Source organism: Mustelus asterias, unplaced genomic scaffold, assembly GCF_964213995.1.
Source record: "Mustelus asterias unplaced genomic scaffold, sMusAst1.hap1.1 HAP1_SCAFFOLD_176, whole genome shotgun sequence".
NCBI lineage: Eukaryota > Metazoa > Chordata > Chondrichthyes > Carcharhiniformes > Triakidae > Mustelus > Mustelus asterias.
The window spans coordinates 560,802-580,772 of record NW_027590178.1 but is presented as its reverse complement, the minus strand read 5'-3'; the positions used below and the strand labels follow the sequence as shown (position 1 = coordinate 580,772).

At 46.3% G+C, this 19,971-nt stretch overlaps 1 protein-coding gene across 1 annotated transcript; it reads left to right on the top strand.

Annotated features, from left to right (window-relative positions):
* Positions 1-943: 943 nt before the first annotated feature.
* LOC144485244 (protein NLRC3-like) lies at positions 944-5,340 on the top strand. The gene is made up of 2 exons (XM_078203460.1): positions 944-1,620; positions 5,250-5,340. Exons 1-2 carry the CDS (start codon positions 944-946, stop codon positions 5,338-5,340), a joined length of 768 nt encoding a protein of 255 aa, XP_078059586.1.
* Positions 5,341-19,971: the final 14,631 nt, after the last annotated feature.

The following is a 19,971-nucleotide window of genomic DNA, read 5'->3' as shown; positions in this document are numbered from 1 at the left end:
CACGATTATTTCCGCTGTTCGAGATCGGACACTTGTCGAACATGAACTGCTGGCAAGAGGCCGAGACCATGAAGAGTGGAGAGAGAAAGATCTCCGGAAAGAACTGGAAAAAATCCGAACTGATCAATTGTTCCAGAGCAGCTTTTCCCAGAGAAAATTCAAATCTGGGAATTCAGCAGCAGTGAGCGGAGTGCCGGGAATTGGAAAAACAACAATGGTACAAAAGATTGTTTATGACTGGGCCACTGGGAAAATATACCCACACTTTCAATTTGTTTTCAATTTTAAATTCCGGGATTTGAACACTATTAACAGTAGAATAAATCTAAGGAATCTGATATTGGATCAGTATCCTTACTTTGGGAATATTCTGGGAGAGCTCTGGAAGAACCCAGAGGGATTGCTGTTTATATTCGATGGTTTGGATGAATTCAAGGACAGTATTGATTTTGCTGACAATCGGAGAAATACAGAACCTCAGTCCATGTGCACAGATCCCGAATGCTGGTGTGAAGTGTCTGACATTGTGTACAGTTTAATACAGCACAAGCTGCTCCCAGGATGTTCAGTGCTAGTGACCAGCCGCCCCACTGCATTACATTTATTGGAAAAGGCTGACATCAGTGTCTGGGCTGAAATCCTGGGATTTGTTGGTGATGAACGGAAGGGATATTTCAACAAGTTTTTTGAAGATCAGACGGTGGCAGCAGCCGTTTTCAAACACGTGGAGGAGAACGAGATCCTGTACACCATGTGTTACAACCCTTCCTACTGCTGGATCCTCGGTCTGTCACTGGGTCCCTTCTTTACACAAAGAGACAGGAAACGGCAGCAAGTTCCCAAGACCATCACCCAACTATATTCCTACTATATTTACAACATTCTGAAAAACCATGGCCGAGAGGTTGAAAACCTCCGTGATGTGTTACTGAAGCTTGGTGGGATGGCCTTCACAGGAATCTCCAAGAAGAAGATTGTGTTTAGAGATGGAGATTTGACCAAGTACAAGCTGGAACCTTCCCAGTTCCTGTCTGGATTCCTGGTGGAACTTTTGGAGAAAGATGAATCTGCCCAGAGTGTGGTTTACACATTCCCACACCTCACCATCCAAGAGTTTGTAGCTGCACTCACACAATTCCTGACTCCAGATCCCGGGGAGATCGGGAAACTCCTCTGTGAAGCCCACAGCGAGAAAGATGGGCGATTTGAGATATTTCTCCGTTTTGTTGCTGGTCTGTCCTCCCCACAGTCAGCTCGACCCCTGGTGGAGTTTCTGGGTCCGTTTCTTCATCAAACAACCTGCCGAGTGATTGACTGGGTGAAGGAGAAGGTTGAAGGGCAGATTGGAGACTCACAGACTGAAACTGGGAAGAGGAAGCTCCTGAACACATTCCACTACCTGTTTGAGTCTCAGAATAAAGCACTGGCTCGGAACACAGTGGGATCTATGGAAAAACTTTCATTTCGCGGATTGCGACTGACCCCGATTGACTGTGCGGTCCTGTCTCATGTCATTGGACTCTGTGATACAATAAAACACCTCGATCTACAGCAATGCTACATTCAGTGTGAAGGGCTCCAGCGGCTGGGACCCGTTCTGCACAAATGTCAGGATTTGAGGTAACTGTTTGGTCTCAGAGCGGATATTTTCATTGCTGAGAAGCCATTTCCTTTGTTCTAATAAAACAGAGACATGTTCAGTTGAGGAAGTCAAGAGGGAAACAATGTCCAATGGTCACAGAGAAAGCGCGGGAGAATGGCACAAAGTCATAAAGCTCATTTGAGAGCAGCTGCAGATATGATGGGCCGATTGGCCTCCTTCTGAACCTGTAATAAATTTTTAATTCTCTGATAAAACTACAGCGGTTCAAGAAGGCAGATTCTCGTGGGCAAATAGGCATCGGCAATAAACGTTGGCAAAACTAGCGATGATCACGTTCCTTGAGTGAATAAAAGCATTATTGGGATAAATTTTAAATAATTAGAGGTGTAAAGGCCTCGTTACAAAATTTAAAAAAAGGATATTTCACTCTCCCAACAGAAACCATCTGATTATGTATGATGCTGGAAGGAAATTTGTTTCTCTTGTGTTCGGTACAGCTGACAGTTTGTGGCTAATTATTGTCAGGATTATTTTCCTGCACGCTGCCTCTGTTATGTATTATAGTTGGTGTGTGTTTTATCGGGACAGTGTCCTTTTATAAGTCATGTGATAACTGGTAACATCAGTCAGGGTCGCAGTGGAGGTTCAGTCTTGTATTAAACCTCACAGTGTGCAGTTGTGAAAAGAAACCTCCCTTAGGTTACAGCAGCCCACGCTGTTTCTGTTCCATGGTTCTGACTGCAGCCTCATAAAACCTGAATCACTCGCTGTGTTTAAAAAAAATAGCTTTATTCACACTGTATTTGCATCTTTTGCAAATCACTTTAAATCTTGTTGATCCTTGTCCGAGCAGCAACATTTTGATTTGCTCCCTGTTCTCTCCAGCACCATCACTATTTTGAACATTTCTATCAAATGTCCTCTCAGCTTTCTTCCTTCCAAGGTGAACAACCTCTCCTATCGATCCTCGTGTCTGAAGTTTCACATCCCTGTAGCCAATCTTTTAAACATGTTCAGCGCTCTCTCCAATGTGTTCTAAGCCTTCCTAAAGTATGACGCGCTGAACTGAGATCTAACTGATGTCTTTTGCAGGTTCAGCACAGCCTCCTTGCTCTTGTACTCTATGCCCCTATTGACAATGTTATGATCCCAGCTGATTTCTGGACAGTCAGGTCGACGAGCAGAAACCCGGCTCAGTAAATCATAACTTTTATTTATTGTTTTATTATTTAGAAATGTAGATGAACAGAATAACAAGGTCGTCGATTAACTTTTAACAAAAGAATAAAACCTTTGTTAAAAAAATAACTGCAATGCACCACCCCATCTAACTTCACAGATGTCTGCAGATCTGTAAGGATGACACGAGTTACAAAATAGATCTTATGCTTTAATGTTCCCGGTAAGTACACAGTTAATGTAAACCAACAATCCACCTGTGGTTCAGATATACCACTCTCTGAAACTCAGTGACAGATGCCACCCAAAGTAACTTCAGTGGATTCTTCTTCAAATCCCCCCAAATGTTTGTAACAATGTGAGAAAACCCGTCTCACTGGGACTGATGCTTCCGCTCCAGAAGCTCCACTCGAGAAACAAAAAGCAGCTTTTGGAATCTTTTCAATGCTTTCTGTCAGGTGCCTTCACCAAGGTCCCTGTCCAATATTTCAATGTTTCCTTTCATTATTCCTCCATACTCAGCCGTGCCAACAGACACCAGCGCCTCATAGTCTGTATGAAGGTGTCACCAACTTTAGGAATATATCAGATATCTGGATTCTCGTGAGCAAACTTTACAATGTCTGCATCTCGCAGCTCTGTCTTTAACTGGGAACCTCTCTCTGCTCCTCTCTTTAACTTCAGGGAGCAGTCGCTTGTTCAGATTCAGGTTTTTTTTGTCTCTTTGACTTCTGTCTTCCTGGCACTCCTCTTTTCCTCCTTGGTTTCTGACGGTGATTTATCTTGTGGGTCCTGCTTTCTGAGTCCCTGCATTGCCCTGCCTCTCCTGGCAGCTTCTGTGAACTCCATCTCGCTTCTTGGGTTAACTGGTTGCAACTGAAACTCAGTGTTTCTATCATTCATTGTGGACTTCTGAATATAAGCAATCATTTTTTTAACCTCTATAACTCTGACAATGTCGTAAACCTTAAATTAAAATGCAGGGACACAAAAAAACCCGCAGGCAGGCAGCTTTGTTTAACACGAAGTGAAATTAAAGTTTTGGCTCTTTCTTAACACACAAGCACAGAAACACAAATTCAACTTAAACTCATGAATTATTATCTGATGCCTACAAACATAAACTATTTCACAGCAGTAAAGCCCAAGATGCTGTATTCTTTATTAACTGCTCCCTACACTTGCCCTGCCAATGGCAATGATCAATGTGCATATACGTCCAGTCCCCCTGCTCCTGCACTCTGTTAACTATTCTACCGATTATTTTATATTCCTTCCTCATGTGCATGTTACCAGAAAGTATCACCTCACCCGTCTCTGCATTGAACTTAATCTGCCACCTATCTGTACACTCCAATATTGTCCGTTTTTCAGTCCCAAGCTCCCCTCCTCACAGTATCCGATGCCTCAAAGGTTTCTGTGATCAACAAACTTTGAAATTTTCCTCTATACTGCAAATACCTAGATCATTCATATATATCAGGGAAAAGCAAGGATCCCAATACTGACCTCTCGGGTTCTCCACTACCGACATCCTCCAGCCTGAAAAATACCCATTATTCATTGTTCATCCAATTTTGTATCCACGTTGCTACTTTCCCATTAATTTTATGAGCTTATGCCACAAGTCTGTTGTGTCACTGCATCAGATGATTTTTGAATATCCATGTCCACCACATCAACAGCAGAACTATCATTGACCCTTTCTGTTGCTTCCTCCAATTCACAGCAATATAAAGCCAGTCGCAAATGGCATTTTTTTTACCAACCAATAAATTTAGTTTCCTGTGTGTCATTATTAGACTTACCATTTCCCTTTTGAACTCAGTGTGGGTCGAATCAGCGTAGTTAAATGATCAACTGACCCTCCAACCCTCAGCTGAGCTTAACACCAGTGCTCCCGTCTGGAGCCACAGACTTGACTCAATTGGATTGACTCACTATTTAAGGTTGTGGTTACTGCCTCCTGGCCCTCTCTTCATCCACTCCAACAAACTGAGATAGCTGGGAATTAAACCCGTATCAACTGCTTAGAAAGCAACTATGCTGACCATTATATCATTGTCATCATTACATCACAGGGGTAAGTTTTTCACTCACAGGATGGTGCGTGCGTGGAATCGGCTGCCGGTAGTGGTGGTGGAAGTGGATTCGATTGAGTCTTTTGGATAGGTTCATGGAGGTTAGTAAGATAGAGGGTTATCGATGAGCCTAGAATGTAAGGAAATTGTTCGGCGCAACTTGCGGGCCGAAGGGCCTGTTTGTGCTGTAGCTTTTCTATGTTCTTCTATGTTCTAATGTAGTGTTACAGTCATAGCCAAGGTGTAGAGAAAGATCAACTTGGGTGAGGTACCGTATCGTAACTTGAATCTTAACTTGCTAAGTTTCTGACACAAAAATAGATCCAGCTATTTTTCCTGCTGAACCTTCATCTGAATTTAATGTGTTTCTCACTTTCTCCATTTAGTCTGTATCGCAATAAAGTAGGAGATTCAGGAGTGAAACTATTGTCTGCGGCTCTGAGGAATCCAGAATGTAAAATACGGAAACTGGAGTAAGTATCAGACTGTGTGAGATTGTGTTAATAATCAGTGGATGGTCTGACACTGTAAATTATTATCAGTGTCAGTAATCGTGTCATTAATAACCATTCCACATCATTCCTGTCAGTATTCGTGTTAAACACCACGGATTCGCTCTGATTCCTGAAATCTTTCTCTCTCTGATCTCCAGTTTGGAGAGTAACAGCCTCAGATATTCTCACCTCTGCTCTCAGTACAAACCAGTCAGTGATGTGTCTGAACCTGAGTTACAATAAACTGCGAGATTCAGGAGTGAAAGAATTAACTAATCATTTATAATTATTCTCAAATCCATTCATGAGAATAAAAAAGATGGACAAATCAATTAAATGTTTATAGAATTCCCAGATATGGCTGGTCGCATGTTCAATTTAGTTTAATTTGTCATTCAGATTATAGATGTTTATGTCTGTCGGCTTCTCAGTTTGATTAAACATGGAAAACTGCTGTATATCGGTAAGGCAGATTACAAACTACATTGAATTCTGATGAGTTTTATCCCGAGGGATCCACTTTCAAATGTATGTTAAACGGAGCTTAAGGAGCATCTGAAAAGAGAATGCAGATATCGAGGTGGGGAGGGTTATGAAGAAAATTCCAGAGCTCACAGCCCAGCAGTTCAAGGCACAGCTCAGCTGGCAATGGCAATAATCACAGTGCAGAATAGTCTGAATGATGTCCCTATTAATAATGGACATTGTTTTTAAGAACACAAATAATGATACAAAATATACCATTGCTGTCAGTATTCGTGTTATTAAAAACACGATCCGCTATGAGTAGACACATACTGAGCTTGGGAGCAAAGTAAGAAGACCATGAAATAAAAGAGACAAAGGCAGCCTGGATATGAAGTTATCTGAGTGACAGGAAATAGGCAGGAGAGGTGATCTCTACTTTTTCATTTATCGGAAGCTGACAGTGGCGTTCCCCAGCAACCAGTACTGTGTTACTACGACTAATTTTCTTTACATGTACGACCAAATGAGACTTGGGTTTATCTAAAGATGAGATGTGAAGCTCCAGCACACGGCCACCAGACCACAGAGCGGACGCAGCATATGATAGACCGAGCTCAATCACACCAAAACCAATGGATCAGATCAGAGATCTGCTGTCTTGCCATATCCAGACATAAATAGTGTTAGACATGCCACAAAATGTTGGACATGCCGGTTACATTAGGCAACAAGGTGGCACAGTGGTCAGCACTGCTGCCTCACAGCGCCAGGGACCAGGGTTCAATTCCGGCCTTGGGTGACTTGATGTGTAGAGTTTGCACGTTCTCCCCGTGTCTGTGTGGGTTTCCTCTGGGTGCTCCAATTTTCTCCCACAGTCCAAAGATGTGCAGGTTCGGTTGATTGGCTATGCTAAGTTGTCCCTTGGTATCTCAGGGTGTGTAGGTTACGGGGATTAGTGGGCCATATATGTGGAGTTACAGAGATAGGGCCTGGATATGATATTCTTTCAAAGAATTGGTGAGGACTCGATGGGCCAAAGGGCCTCCTTCTACACTGTGGGAATTCTATGATTCTATAAACATGCTACAAGAATTCCATCATTACTGATGAGGGAACCCAGAGCATCAGTGCCATCTTCAGCCAGAAGTGCTGAGTAGAATGATTAATCTCGGCCTCCTCCTGAGGTCCCCAACATGACAGATGACCATTGGATTCACTGCATGTGAGGTAAAGAAATGACTGAAGGCACTGCATACTGCAAACTCTGTCAGCCTGGCTGTACCCCAGCAATGGTACTGAAGAATTGTGCTCCATAACTAGCCATTCCCCTGGCCAAGCTGTTCCAGTACAGCTACAACACTGGATCTACCGGACAATGTGGAAAAAAACAGGGCAAATCCAATCTGATGAATTGCTGCTCCATCGGTCTGCTCTTGAACGTCAGAAAAGTGTCATCCTTCCAGTGCCTCATGAACATCACTGCAGGAGTTCCTGAGGGTGATGTCCAAATCCCAACCACCTTCAATTGCTTTATCAATGTCCTTCCTTCCATTATAATGTCAGAAGTGAGGATGCTCACTAATGATTGCACAATGCTCAGTACTGTTCACAATTCCTCAGAGACTGAAGCAGTCCATGTCCATAAACAGCAAGACCTGAACAAAACAGAAAATGCTGGAAAGGCTCAGCATGTCTGACAGCTTCTGTGGAGAGAGAACAGCTAACCCTTCGAATCTGGATGACTCTTCGACAGAGCTAGCGTCTTAAGCTCTGAAGAACTTTCAGGCTTAACCTGATAAATGGCAAGTAATGTTTCACTGCACAAATGCCAGGCAAGGACCATCTCCAACAGACGGGAATCTAACCATATTCCCTTTACATTGAATGGCAGCACCATCGCTGAATCCTCGACCATCAACATCCTGAGTGGTGGGGGCGCACTGGGACCATTGAACAGACACTGAACTGTAAACACTATGGCTCCAAGGGTAGATCACAGTCTGGGAATTCGGAGATGAGGAACTCGCCTCCTGTCTCCCAAATTTTTCCCACCATCTCCAAGGCACAAGTCAGCAGTGTGATGGAATCCGCTCATCTTGCTGGATTGTCTGCAGCTTCAAAAACACTGAAGAAGCTCATCCATGGAAAAGGAGCCCACTGGATCAGCTGGCCATTCACCAAACTAAACATTGGCTGTCTCTACCACTGATTTATATAAATGATCTGGAAGAAGGAGTAACTGGGGTGATCAGTAAGTTTGCGGACGACACAAAACTGGCAGGACTTGCAGATAGTGAGGAACATTGTCAGAGGCTACAGAAGGATATAGATAGGCTGGAAATTTGGGCAAGGAAATGGCAGATGGAGTTCAATCCTGATAAATGCGAAGTGATGCATTTTGGTGGGAATAATGTAAGGAGGAGCTACACGATAAATGGAAGAACCATAAAGGGTGTAGAGACGCAGAGGGACCTGGGTGTGCAAGTCCACAGATCTTTGAAGGTGACGTCACAGGTGGAGAAGGTGGTGAAGAAGGCATATGGCATGCTTGCCTTTATAGGACGGGGCATAGAGTATAAAAGTTGGGGTCTGATGTTGCAGATGTATAGAATGTTGGTTCGGCCGCATTTGGAATACTGCGTCCAGTTCTGGTCGCCACACTACCAGAAGGACGTGGAGGCTTTGGAGAGAGTACAGAGGAGGTTTACCAGGATGTTGCCTGGTATGGAGGGGCTTGGTTATGAGGAGAGATTGGGGAAACTGGGGTTGTTCTCCTTGGAAAGACGGAGGATGAGGGGAGACTTAATAGAGGTGTATAAAATTATGAAAGGCATAGATAGGGTGAACGGTGGGAAGCTTTTCCCCGGGTCGGTGGTGACGTTCACGAGGGGTCATAGGTTCAAGGTGAAGGGGGGGAGGTTTAACACAGATATCAGAAGGACATATTTCACACAGAGGGTCGTGGGGGCCTGGAATGTGTTGCCGGGCAAGGTGGTGGAGGCGGACACACTGGGAACGTTTAAGACTTATCTAGACAGCTATATGAACGGAGTGGGAATGGAGGGATACAAAAGAGTGGTCTAGTTTGGACCAGGGAGCGGCGCGGGCTAATTGTTCCTTGTTTCTCGTGGAAGTGGAAATGACTAGGGTTGGGAAGCATTTTCCGATCAGGGCCATTGTGATCTCCTGGACTCGTTTCGATCGCCTCAGGGGGTCGGAGAGGAATTTCCCAGATTTTTTTTTCCCCATATTGGCCCTGGGGTTTTTCACTCTGGGTTTTCGCCTCTCCCTGGAGATCACATGGTCTGGAATGGGGGGGGTGGGGGTGAGTTAATAGGTTGTAATGAACAAAGCATCGTAGCTGTGGGGGACAGCTCGGTGGATCGGATATTGGTATGTAGATAGGCTGGAAAATTGGGCGGGGATCCTGGATTCAGGATTCAATCCTGGACCGGGGAGCGGCGCGGGCTTGGAGGGCCGAAGGGCCTGTTCCTGTGCTGTATTGTTCTTTGTACAGGCCTGTGAATCTCAGTGGTAGAGAAAATATTGGAGAAAATTCTGAAGGATGTGAGGAAAAACCTTTTTACCCAGAGGGTGGTGACTGTCTGGAATGCGTTGCCTGTGAGGGTGGTAAAGGTGAATTGCTTCACATCCTTTGAAAAGTACCTGGGTGAGCATTTGGCATGTCATAACATTCAAGGCTATGGGTCAAGTGCTGGTAAATGGGATTAGGTAGGTAGGTTCAGTGTTTTGGTGCAGACTCAGTGGGCCAAAGCGTCTCTTCTGCACTCTGTGATTCTATGATTCTGTGTTTCTGAGTATCGGTAGGAGTGATCACTGCACAGTCCTTGTAGAACAAAGTTCTGTCTCTTTCTGACACACAGTGGCAGTATTTTACCACATACAAGGTGGAATGTAGCAGCTCACCAAGGTTCCTGAGACAGCATCATCCAAACAGGCACTATCCATCACCGAGATGGCCAAGGATATCAGAAGGATGGGACACCAACCAGCTTCAGATTTCTTTCCAAACCACACGCCATTCTGACTTGGAATATATTGCTTTTCCATCACTGATGCGGGATCATAATCCCGGATGTCCCTTCCTCGCGGTTTTGTACCAGATGCTCTGCAGAATTTAAGAAGATGGCTCACCACCTCCTTCTCAAAAGCAATTGGGGATGGGCTGCAAGTGTTGGCATTGCCAGTGATACCATCATCCCTTGAAAGAATTAATAAAGACAAGCGCTACCCACTGGAGAGGTGGGTAATTGTGCCTGTGTGTAACCCAAACACAGTCACGGAAGAGAGAAAAAACAGCTGCGACAGGACAAATAGTGTGACCATTGCACAGGTCAGAGGAATTCTAAAGATAGATCTGGTGGAACTATTTAATATACTCAGCGAGGGTCTCAAATGTCCAGGTGTTGTGCTGTGTTCCATACAACGTGGACCTAGAGTAGAGAAGCTGTGAACAAAGTGTGATGCAATACAATGTTGACCAGATGCTTCATGATGAGGAACCCCATGGACCACAGGCCAGGGACATGGGATATGTGTCAGGGAGGATGGAGATTCAGTAATGCAGACATGTTTTCCAAGAACCTTAACTCACACAGCCATTCAGTGTAATAAATCTTCACCATCTCCAGCACTGTTGCTGTTTCTGTGAATGTTTTATAATTTCCCTGGAGCTGTCACGACATGAAACAAAGGTATTGGAATTGTATTGACCTGATTCAGTGCTGTATTTCCCATCTCCCATTCCCAGTGAACTGTTAAAGACCCAGTAATATGGTGAAGGCGTTTTTTTAGTGGTGCTCCATCTCTGAATTTACTCAAAATACAGACATAACAAAGTGACCAGTAATAACAAAGTATAATCCTGTGAAACCCAAGGAAGCAACCCCACCATGACAACCACCGCCATCCCCGCACTTTCCGCTGAGCTGCAGGCAGCATCTTACCTCTCTCCTCTCCTCTGGGAATTTCGATGACCGTGGCCTTTGTCCTCGGATCTCCTGAGTCCTGGAAGGATCCGGCCAACTGCGGGTCCTCTGCACAGATGCTGGAGTTGTCTCTGTCATCATAGCTTCGTGAGGTGCTTGTGTCACAGTCGGAGCAGAAGGGGACCCACTGCCCACACCAGGGGCATCCTGAGAGGAGCTCCTAAATGCTGCAGGCAGCCGCTCCTCTATCCATTCAGGGCAAACTGGACCCTCCCTGCTCAGCTGGGGAGGTCCTGACAGTTACTCCAGGCACATTTTCCCACCCCTCCCACAGCCCGTGTTCCACAGAGCTCATGGAGGTGGTGAGAACATGCAGGTTCATGTGTATTTCCTGTGGGTGATAGGCTGGATGTGACTCTCCATGAAGGTCACCAATCTCTCTGTGGAGGATGCTATTTGTGCTCAGACCTGAGACATGGTAACACTGCTGGCCTGGATTGACTCCTCCATCCTTTGTGTATGGATACACACAGCCTTTGAAAACTCCACCAAATGTTAAAGTATCCTACGCTGCAGCTCCAGTATCTGCTGCATTGTTAAAGACTCCAGTCACATTTCATCTTCCAGAAGCTGACAATGACCTGTCCTCTCGAGAGTGTGAGTGAACTCAGCTATTGCTGCCTCCATTAGCTGCTCGGGGTGTGTGTGCTCTCCTGTGCTGCCAGATTGTAACCCCTTTGCTAATCGTGAGAGACATTATCTGCTCTGGCGGACGTTATAGAGTATAATGTGACAATCCATCCTCTGACCCCTCCCCATCTTCAGAGTTACACGCCTGTCTCCCGCTCACCGCAGCTGTTGATTTGTGAGAGAGTGAAGAATGTTAGAGGGTAATGCACATTCCAACATGTCCTGCAGACTGTTCCTAACCCAGAGCTCCATGTGACCAACAGAAGACACACAAGCACCAGGTTTTGGACTCAGCAGCAGAGCCTCTCCTGTGCCCATCCATTCACTCACTCACTCCCTCTGGATCCACAACCCATCTCACTATCAGCGATTGCCCACCCAGCCTCCAGGTCTCCCAGCTCCAGCACTGCATCTTCCATTGGCATAAGGATGACACAATCCAGACACTGTCACTCTTGGCTCCTTCTCTGACGCTGAGTGCCCTCTTCGACAAGCACATAAATTTCCATTGTTACTCACCCATCAAAGACGCACACAAACCTGACGCTAATTTAGACTGCCCATCATGGGACCACCAGGATGGTCAGTCAGTGTCGGCAGTGCAGCAGCCATCTCTGACTGACTCTTTACTCAGAGTGTGGTTGGGGTGTGGAATGGACTGCCTGCTGTCATAGTGAAGTCGGACACATTAGGAACTTTCAAGCGGTTATTGGATAGGCAGATGGAGCACACTAGAATGATAGGGAGTGGGATAGCTTGATCTTGGTTTTGGACAAAGCTCGGCACAACATCGTGGGCCGAAGGGTCTGTACTGTGCTGTACTGTTCTATGTCCTATGTTCCATGTAACCCTTCACAGAGAGGCTGACATGTTCCTGAAGATTGATGCTGCTGTCTGGACATTGCCAGTGTCTGGGTGGAGATGGTCTTTCCACAATTTCTCTTTCATCCTTATTCACATATCAGCCTGTAGGCTTAACGCTCACCTTGTCAGAACATATCAGATTATTCATCTTTTGCCTCATTGCAGCCACTGCTCAGACCCTTGGCAGTGTCTATCCAGACTTGCTTGGGTTGATGTGACAGGTATCCTTCTCCAGTCCTGAGGGAACAGAACCTTCCTCCAAACCGAAATAGCCTTGAGAATTTCCAGGGTAGTGTCAGCGAATTGGGTTTAATCTGCCTTCTGCCATTTCAGCCCTTTGTTCATTAACCAGGGCTCCCTCACTGCTCCCTTCAGAGCCTTTAAAAGTGCTGCTGGCTGCCTTTAAATCTGGTGCCAGCATTGCCTGAATTGTGCTGTCCCCTGCAGCCAGTGGTTAAGCTCTGGAATGCACAGGGTTTTGGGGGAAGGTGGGGGAATGCCACTTAGTGAATTGCTCATTCGGAGAGTCAGTGCAGACACGATGGGCCGAGTGGCCTCCTTCTGCTCTCTAACAATACTGTGATTCTGCCTGTGCTGCCTGAGTGGACGGATTTCCCGAACCTGTCAGACATTTACTGTGCCCGTTCTGGCTCTGTGTGGAGTTGGTTAGTTCAGTTGGTTCGGTGTCTCCAGCGTGATGTAGAATGACGCTGTTGTTGAGGGTTTGGTCCTCGTACTGGCTGTGGGGTTAATGGAATCCCAACTCTTCCCATATCCCCACGTTTACTAAGTTGTATCCCTGAAGTGACATGTACCAAATTGTGTCTCTTTCTATTGGAGAGATTTCATTGGGGACTGTGGCTACTAACACTGTCCACACGGCAACATCACCAACTTCCAGTTGAAATATCGATAATATTTTCAACCACTGTCTCCACAGAATTCTTACGGAGCACAATGAGGCCTTTTGGCCCATCGTGTCTGCACTAGCTCACCAAATTGACATTCGAAATTCGTGTCATTCTCCAGCCTTTTTGTCGTATCCATTTTCGTAGCTCATTGCCTATCTTCAAAAAATCATCTAATTCCTTTTTGACTGCTTCGATGCAGCTGACCTCCACCACACTTCCCGGCTGTGAATTCCAGACCCGAACCACTGGCAGTGTGAGAAAGGTTTCTGTCGCATCATCTTCAACCCCACCACACACTCCATTCCTGAGCCCCAGTTAGAATACTCACTGTCTCCATCTCCTGGTGTCCCTGTCTAACTGCACTCAGTTACCCCCTCACTGTCTCCATCTCCTGGTGTCCCTGTCTAACTGCACTCAGTTAGAATACTCACTGTCTCCATCTCCTGGTGTCCCTGTCTAACTGCACTCAGTTAGAATACTCACTGTCTCCATCTCCTGGTGGCTCTGTCTAACTGCACTCAGTTAGAATACTCACTGTCTCCATCTCCTGGTGTCCCTGTCTAACTGCACTCAGTTACCCCCTCACTGTCTCCATCTCCTGGTGTCCCTGTCTAACTGCACTCAGTTAGAATACTCACTGTCTCCATCTCCTGGTGTACCTGTCTAACTGCACTCAGTTAGAATACTCACTGTCTCCATCTCCTGGTGTCCCTGTCTAACTGCACCCAGTTAGAATACTCACTGTCTCCATCTCCTGGTGTACCTGTCTAACTGCACTCAGTTAGAATACTCACTGTCTCCATCTCCTGGTGTCCCTGTCTAACTGCACTCAGTTAGAATACTCACTGTCTCCATCTCCTGGTGTACCTGTCTAACTGCACTCAGTTAGAATACTCACTGTCTCCATCTCCTGGTGTCCCTGTCTAACTGCACTCAGTTAGAATACTCACTGTCTCCATCTCCTGGTGTCCCTGTCTAACTGCACTCAGTTACCCCCCTCACTGTCTCCATCTCCTGGTGTCCCTGTCTAACTGCACTCAGTTACCCCCCTCACTGTCTCCATCTCCTGGTGTCCCTGTCTAACTGCACTCAGTTAGAATACTCACTGTCTCCATCTCCTGGTGTCTCTGTCTAACTGCACTCAGTTAGCCCCCTCACTGTCTCCATCTCCTGGTGTCTCTGTCTAACTGCACTTTGTTACCCCCTCACTGTCTCCATCTCCTGGTGTCTCTGTCTAACTGCACTTTGTTACCCCCTCACTGTCTCCATCTCCTGGTGTCTCTGTCTAACTGCACTTTGTTACCCCCCTCACTGTCTCCATCTCCTGGTGTCTCTGTCTAACTGCACTCAGTTACCCCCCTCACTGTCTCCATCTCCTGGTGTCTCTGTCTAACTGCACTTTGTTACCCCCCTCACTGTCTCCATCTCCTGGTGTCTCTGTCTAACTGCACTCAGTTACCCCCCTCACTGTCTCCATCTCCTGGTGTCTCTGTCTAACTGCACTCAGTTAGAATACTCACTGTCTCCATCTCCTGGTGTCTCTGTCTAACTGCACTCAGTTAGAATACTCATTGAATGTCCCGCGCTGTACATTATTATTGTTAATGATCTTATTCGTAAAAACACTGTGGATTTACCCTGATTCCTGTTATTTTCTCTCTGATCTCCAGTCTGTTGGGTAACGCTCTCACAGATTCTTGTGCCGAGGACCTGGCCTCTGCTCTCAGTACAAACCGCTCACTGATAGATCTGGATCTGGGTTTCAATAACCTGGGAGATTCCGGAGTGAAACTGCTGTCTGTGGCTCTGAGGAATCCGGACTGTAAAATACAGAAACTGCAGTAAGTAGCAGACTGTGAGAGACTGTGTTTATAATAACTGAATATTCAACAATATAATGTCACCACTGGTATTTGTATAAAAAACACTGCCCATTACTATTGGCGTCAGTTATGAATCAGGAAAACTGCTTTTCCTCTGACTCCTGTTGTTTCTCTCTCTGATCTCTGAGCAATGGGATGTCAGTCCCACAGATCCTTATGTTGAGGGAGTGGGGGAATAATGTTATGGTTCACCCTCTGAGGTCCAGTCATTGGCAACTGCAAACTGTATTGAATTTCTACCTTCGGGTGTGCTGACTCTCAGAATCCCCAACCTGATCCAATAACATCACTTCATATTATAAGAGCCGACAGCTTTGACAAATCAACAGAAAAGGCAATGAGGGACAATTCGCCTGGGAGCAAAGGTCGCCAGTCACAAATCTGATAGGTTTGTGGTCACAGCACAGCTGAAGTAACGTATATAGTTTTGGTCACCTTATGAACGTATTTTATAAACATTTGAGAAAATGTTGGCTTGAGTCTTTCATGGCATGCCAGGCTTATCTTATGAAAAAATATAGAAATTATTCATCCTATACTCACTGCAATTGGGACGAACCACGGCTGATCATGGTCGGCAGGGTGGTAGACCTGTTAGCACTGCTGACTCAGAGCGCCAGAGACCCGTGTCAATTCCGGCCTTGGGTGACAGATTGTGTGGAGTTTGCATGTACTCTCCGTGTCTGCGCAGGTTTCCTTCAGTTACTCCAGTTTCCTCCCACATGCCAAAGATGTGCACGCTAGTTTGAGCGGCGATGGTAAATTGACACTTCATGTCAGGGGGATTTGCAGAGTTAATATGTAGGGTTACTGTTATAGGGCCTGGGCGGGATTGTTGTTAGTGAAGGATTGATGGGCCGAATGGCCCACAGCTTGTCTGGACTTGCAGAATCTCACTGGCTGTCCTGTCTGGAGACAATACACATCTCTTTGACCTGTGCTTAATGCTCCCTCCACTCACACTGTTTGTACCTTTAAGACTTGATTAACTGTAAAGACTGCATTCCAGTCATTATTCTGTAAATTGAGTTTGTGTCTCTGTATGCCCTGTTTGTGAGCATTTCTACACTCCACCTGACGAAGGGGCAGCGCTCCGAAAGCTAGTGGCATTTGCTACCAAATAAACCTGTTGGACTTTAACCTGGTGCTGTTAAACTTCTGACTGTTCCTAACCCAGAGCTCCATGTGACCAATGATGAACACACAAGCTCCAAGTTATGGACTCAGCAGCAGAGCCTCTCCTGTGCCCATCCATTCACTCACTCACTCTCTCCGGATCCACAACCCATCTCACCATCAGCGATTGCCCACCCAGCCTCCAGGTCTCCCAGCTCCAGCACTGCATCTTCCATTGGCATAAGGATGACACAATCCAGACACTGTCACTCTTGGCTCCTTCTCCGACGCTGTGTGCCCTCTTCTACAAGCACATATATTTCCATTGTTACTCACCCATCAAAGACACACACAAGCCTATGGTGCTGCCAGGCTGCCCATCATGGGACCACCAGGATGGTCACTCAGTGTCGGCAGTGCAGCAGTCATCTCTGACTGACCGGAACCCTTCACAGAGAGGCTGACATGTTCCTGAAGATTGATGCTGCTGTCTGGACATTGCCAGTGTCTGGGTGGAGATGTTCTTTCCACCATTGCTCTTTCATCCTTATTCACATATCACCCTGTAAGTTTAACACTCTCCTTGTCAGAACATATCAGGTTATTGATCCTTTGCCTCACTGCAGCCACGTGCTGCCTGCTCTGGCCCTCGGCAGTGTCTATCCAGACTTGTTTCGGTTGATGTGACAGGTCTCCTCCTCCACTCCTGAGGGAACAGAACCTCCCTCCAAACCGATATATCCTTGAGTATTTCCAGGGAAGTGTCAGCGAATTGGGTTGAATCTGCCTTCTGCCATTTCAGCCCTTTGTTCATTAACCAGGGCTCCCTCACTGCTCCCTTCAGAGCCTTTAAAAGTGCTGCTGGCTGCCTTTAAATCTGGTGCCAGCTCTGCCTGAATGGGGCCTTCCCCTGCAGCCAGTGGTTAAGCTCTGGAATGCACAGGGTTTTGGGGGAAGGTGGGGGGATGACACTTAGTGAGTTGCTCATTCGGAGAGTCAGTGCAGACACGATGGGCCGAATGGCCTCCACCTGCTCTGTAACAATTCTGTGATTCTGCCTGTGCTGCCTGAGTGCACGGATTTCCCGAACCTGTCAGATATTAATGTGCCTGTTTGGTTTTATGTGGAGTTGGTTAGTTCATTTGGTTTGGTGTTTAGAGTGTGATGTAGAATGATGCTAAATCTGAGGGTTTGGTCCTCTTACCGGCTGTGGGGTTCATGGAATCCCATCTCCTCCCATTGCCGCACGTTTATTAAATTTTATCCCTGAAGCTACATGTAACAAATTGTCTCTCTCTCTATTGGAGAGAAACACAAAGAACAAAGAAAATTACAGCACAGGAACAGGCCCTTCGGCCCTCCAAGACTGCACCCACCATGCTGCCTGACTTAACTAATACCCCCTACCCTTCCGGGGACCATATCCCTCTATTCCCATCCTATTCATGTACTTGTCAAGACGCCCCTTAAATGTCACCACCATATCTGCTTCCACTCCCTCCCCCAGCAACGAGTTCCAGGCGCCCACTTCTCTGTGTAAAAAATCTGCCTCGTACATCTCCTTTAAACCTTGCCCCTCGCACCTTAAACCTGTGCCCCCCTAGTAATTGACTCTTCTACCCTGTGAAAAAGCTTCCGACTATCCACTCTGTCCATGCCCCTCATAATCTTGTCGACCTATATCAGGTCTCCCCTCAACCTCTGTCGCTCCAGTGAGAACAAACCAAGTTTCTCCAACCTCTCCTCAAAGCTAATGCCCTCCATACCAGGCAACATCCTGGTCAATCTTTTCTGTACCCTCTCCAAAGCCTCCACATCCTTCTGGTAGAGTGGCGACCAGAATTGAACACGATATTCTAAGTGCGGCCGAACGAAGGTTCTATAAAGCTGCAACATGACTTGCCAATTTTTAAACTCAATGCCCCGGCCGATGAAGGCAAGCATGCCGTATGCTTTCTTGACTACCTTCCCCACCTGCGTTGCCACTTTCAGTGATCTGTGGACCTGTACACCCAGATCCCTTTGCCTATCAGTATTAACATTTTATTGAGGACTATGGCTGCTAACACTGTCCACACGGCAACATCACCAACTTCCAGTTGAAATATCGATACATTTCCAACCATTATCTTCACAGAATTCTTACTGAGCACAATGAGGCCATTTGGCCCATCGTGTCTGTACCAGCTCACCAAATTAGCATTAGGAATTTGAGTCACCTGTCCTGGGAGTGTTTGATGGGGGACAGTGTCGAGGGAGCTTTACTCTATTTCTAACCACTTGCTGTATCTGTCCTGGGAGTGTTTGATGGGGACAGTGAAGAGGGAGCTTTACTCTGTATCTAACCCCGTGCTGTACCTGTCCTGGGAGTGTTTGATGGGGGACAGTGTAGAGGGAGCTTTACTCTGTATCTAACCCCGTGCTGTATCTGTCCTTGGTTTGTTTGATGGGGACAGTGTAGAGGGAGCTTTACTCTGTATCTAACCCCGTGCTGTACCTGTCCTGGGAGTGTTTGATGGGGGACAGTGTAGAGGGAGCTTTACTCTGTATCTAACCCCGTGCTGTACCTGTCCTGGGAGTGTTTGATGGGGGACAGTGTAGAGGGAGCTTTACTCTGTATCTAACCCCGTGCTGTACCTGTCCTGGGTGTGTTGAATGGGGACTGTGTAGACGGAGCTTTACTCTGTATCGAACTCTGTGCTGTGTCTGTCCTGGGAGTGTTTGATGGGGGACAGTGTAGAGAGAGCTTTACTCTGTATCGAAGTCTGTGCTGTACCTGTCCTGGGAGTGTTTGATGGGAACAGTGTCGAGGGAGCTTTACTTTGCATCTAATCCCGTGATTCAGTTACTGATAGACTGTAGAGGAAGATCAGGTCACACACACGCTCTCCTTACACACTCTCAGACACACACACACACACACATGCTCTCTCTGTCTCTCACACACACCATACACTATCTCTTACGCACTCTCTCACTCACACACATGCTCCTTCTTGAACAAACGCACAACATTTGCCACCCTTCAATCTTCAGGCATCTTACCTGTGACTTTAGCTGAGGAAACCTGCTGTCCTGACTCAAGCTGGCCTGTATGTGGATCCAATCACACAGAAATGTGGTTGACTACTCACTGCCCTCTGAAATAGTCTAGAAAAAGAGGCAACTTTTCCCAATCAGGATTGTCTTGGCAGCACGATTGTTGACTCAACTTTCCAGTCTTGAAAGATTGATCATCCAGGCTGAGCTTGTGGCATCTTCAGCCAGAAGTGCTGAGTAGAATGATTAATCTCGGCCTCCTCCTGAGGTCCCCAACATTACAGATGACCATTTGATTCACTGCATGTGAGGTAAAGAAATGACTGAAGGCACTGCATACTGCAAACTCTGTCAGCCTGGCTGTACCCCAGCAATGGTACTGAAGAATTGTGCTCCATAACTAGCCATTCCCCTGGCCAAGCTGTTCCAGTACAGCTACAACACTGGATCTAACGGACAATGTGGAAAAAAACAGGGCAAATCCAATCTGATTAATTGCTGCTCCATCAGTCTGCTCTTGAGCGTCAGAAAAGTGTCATCCTTCCAGTGCCTCATGAACATCACTGCAGGAGTTCCTGAGGGTGATGTCCAAATCCCAACCACCTTCAATTGCTTTATCAATGTCCTGCCTTCCATTATAATGTCAGAAGTGAGGATGCTCACTAATGATTGCACAATGCTCAGTACTGTTCAC

Bases quoted from the DNA above. Each gene is read 5' to 3' on its own strand.
- LOC144485244 (XM_078203460.1), top strand. From the start codon at position 944: ATGGCCTTCACAGGAATCTCCAAGAAGAAGATTGTGTTTAGAGATGGA. The intron at 1,621-5,249 runs GTAACTGTTTGG...TTCTCCATTTAG, and splicing joins CACAAATGTCAGGATTTGAG to TCTGTATCGCAATAAAGTAG.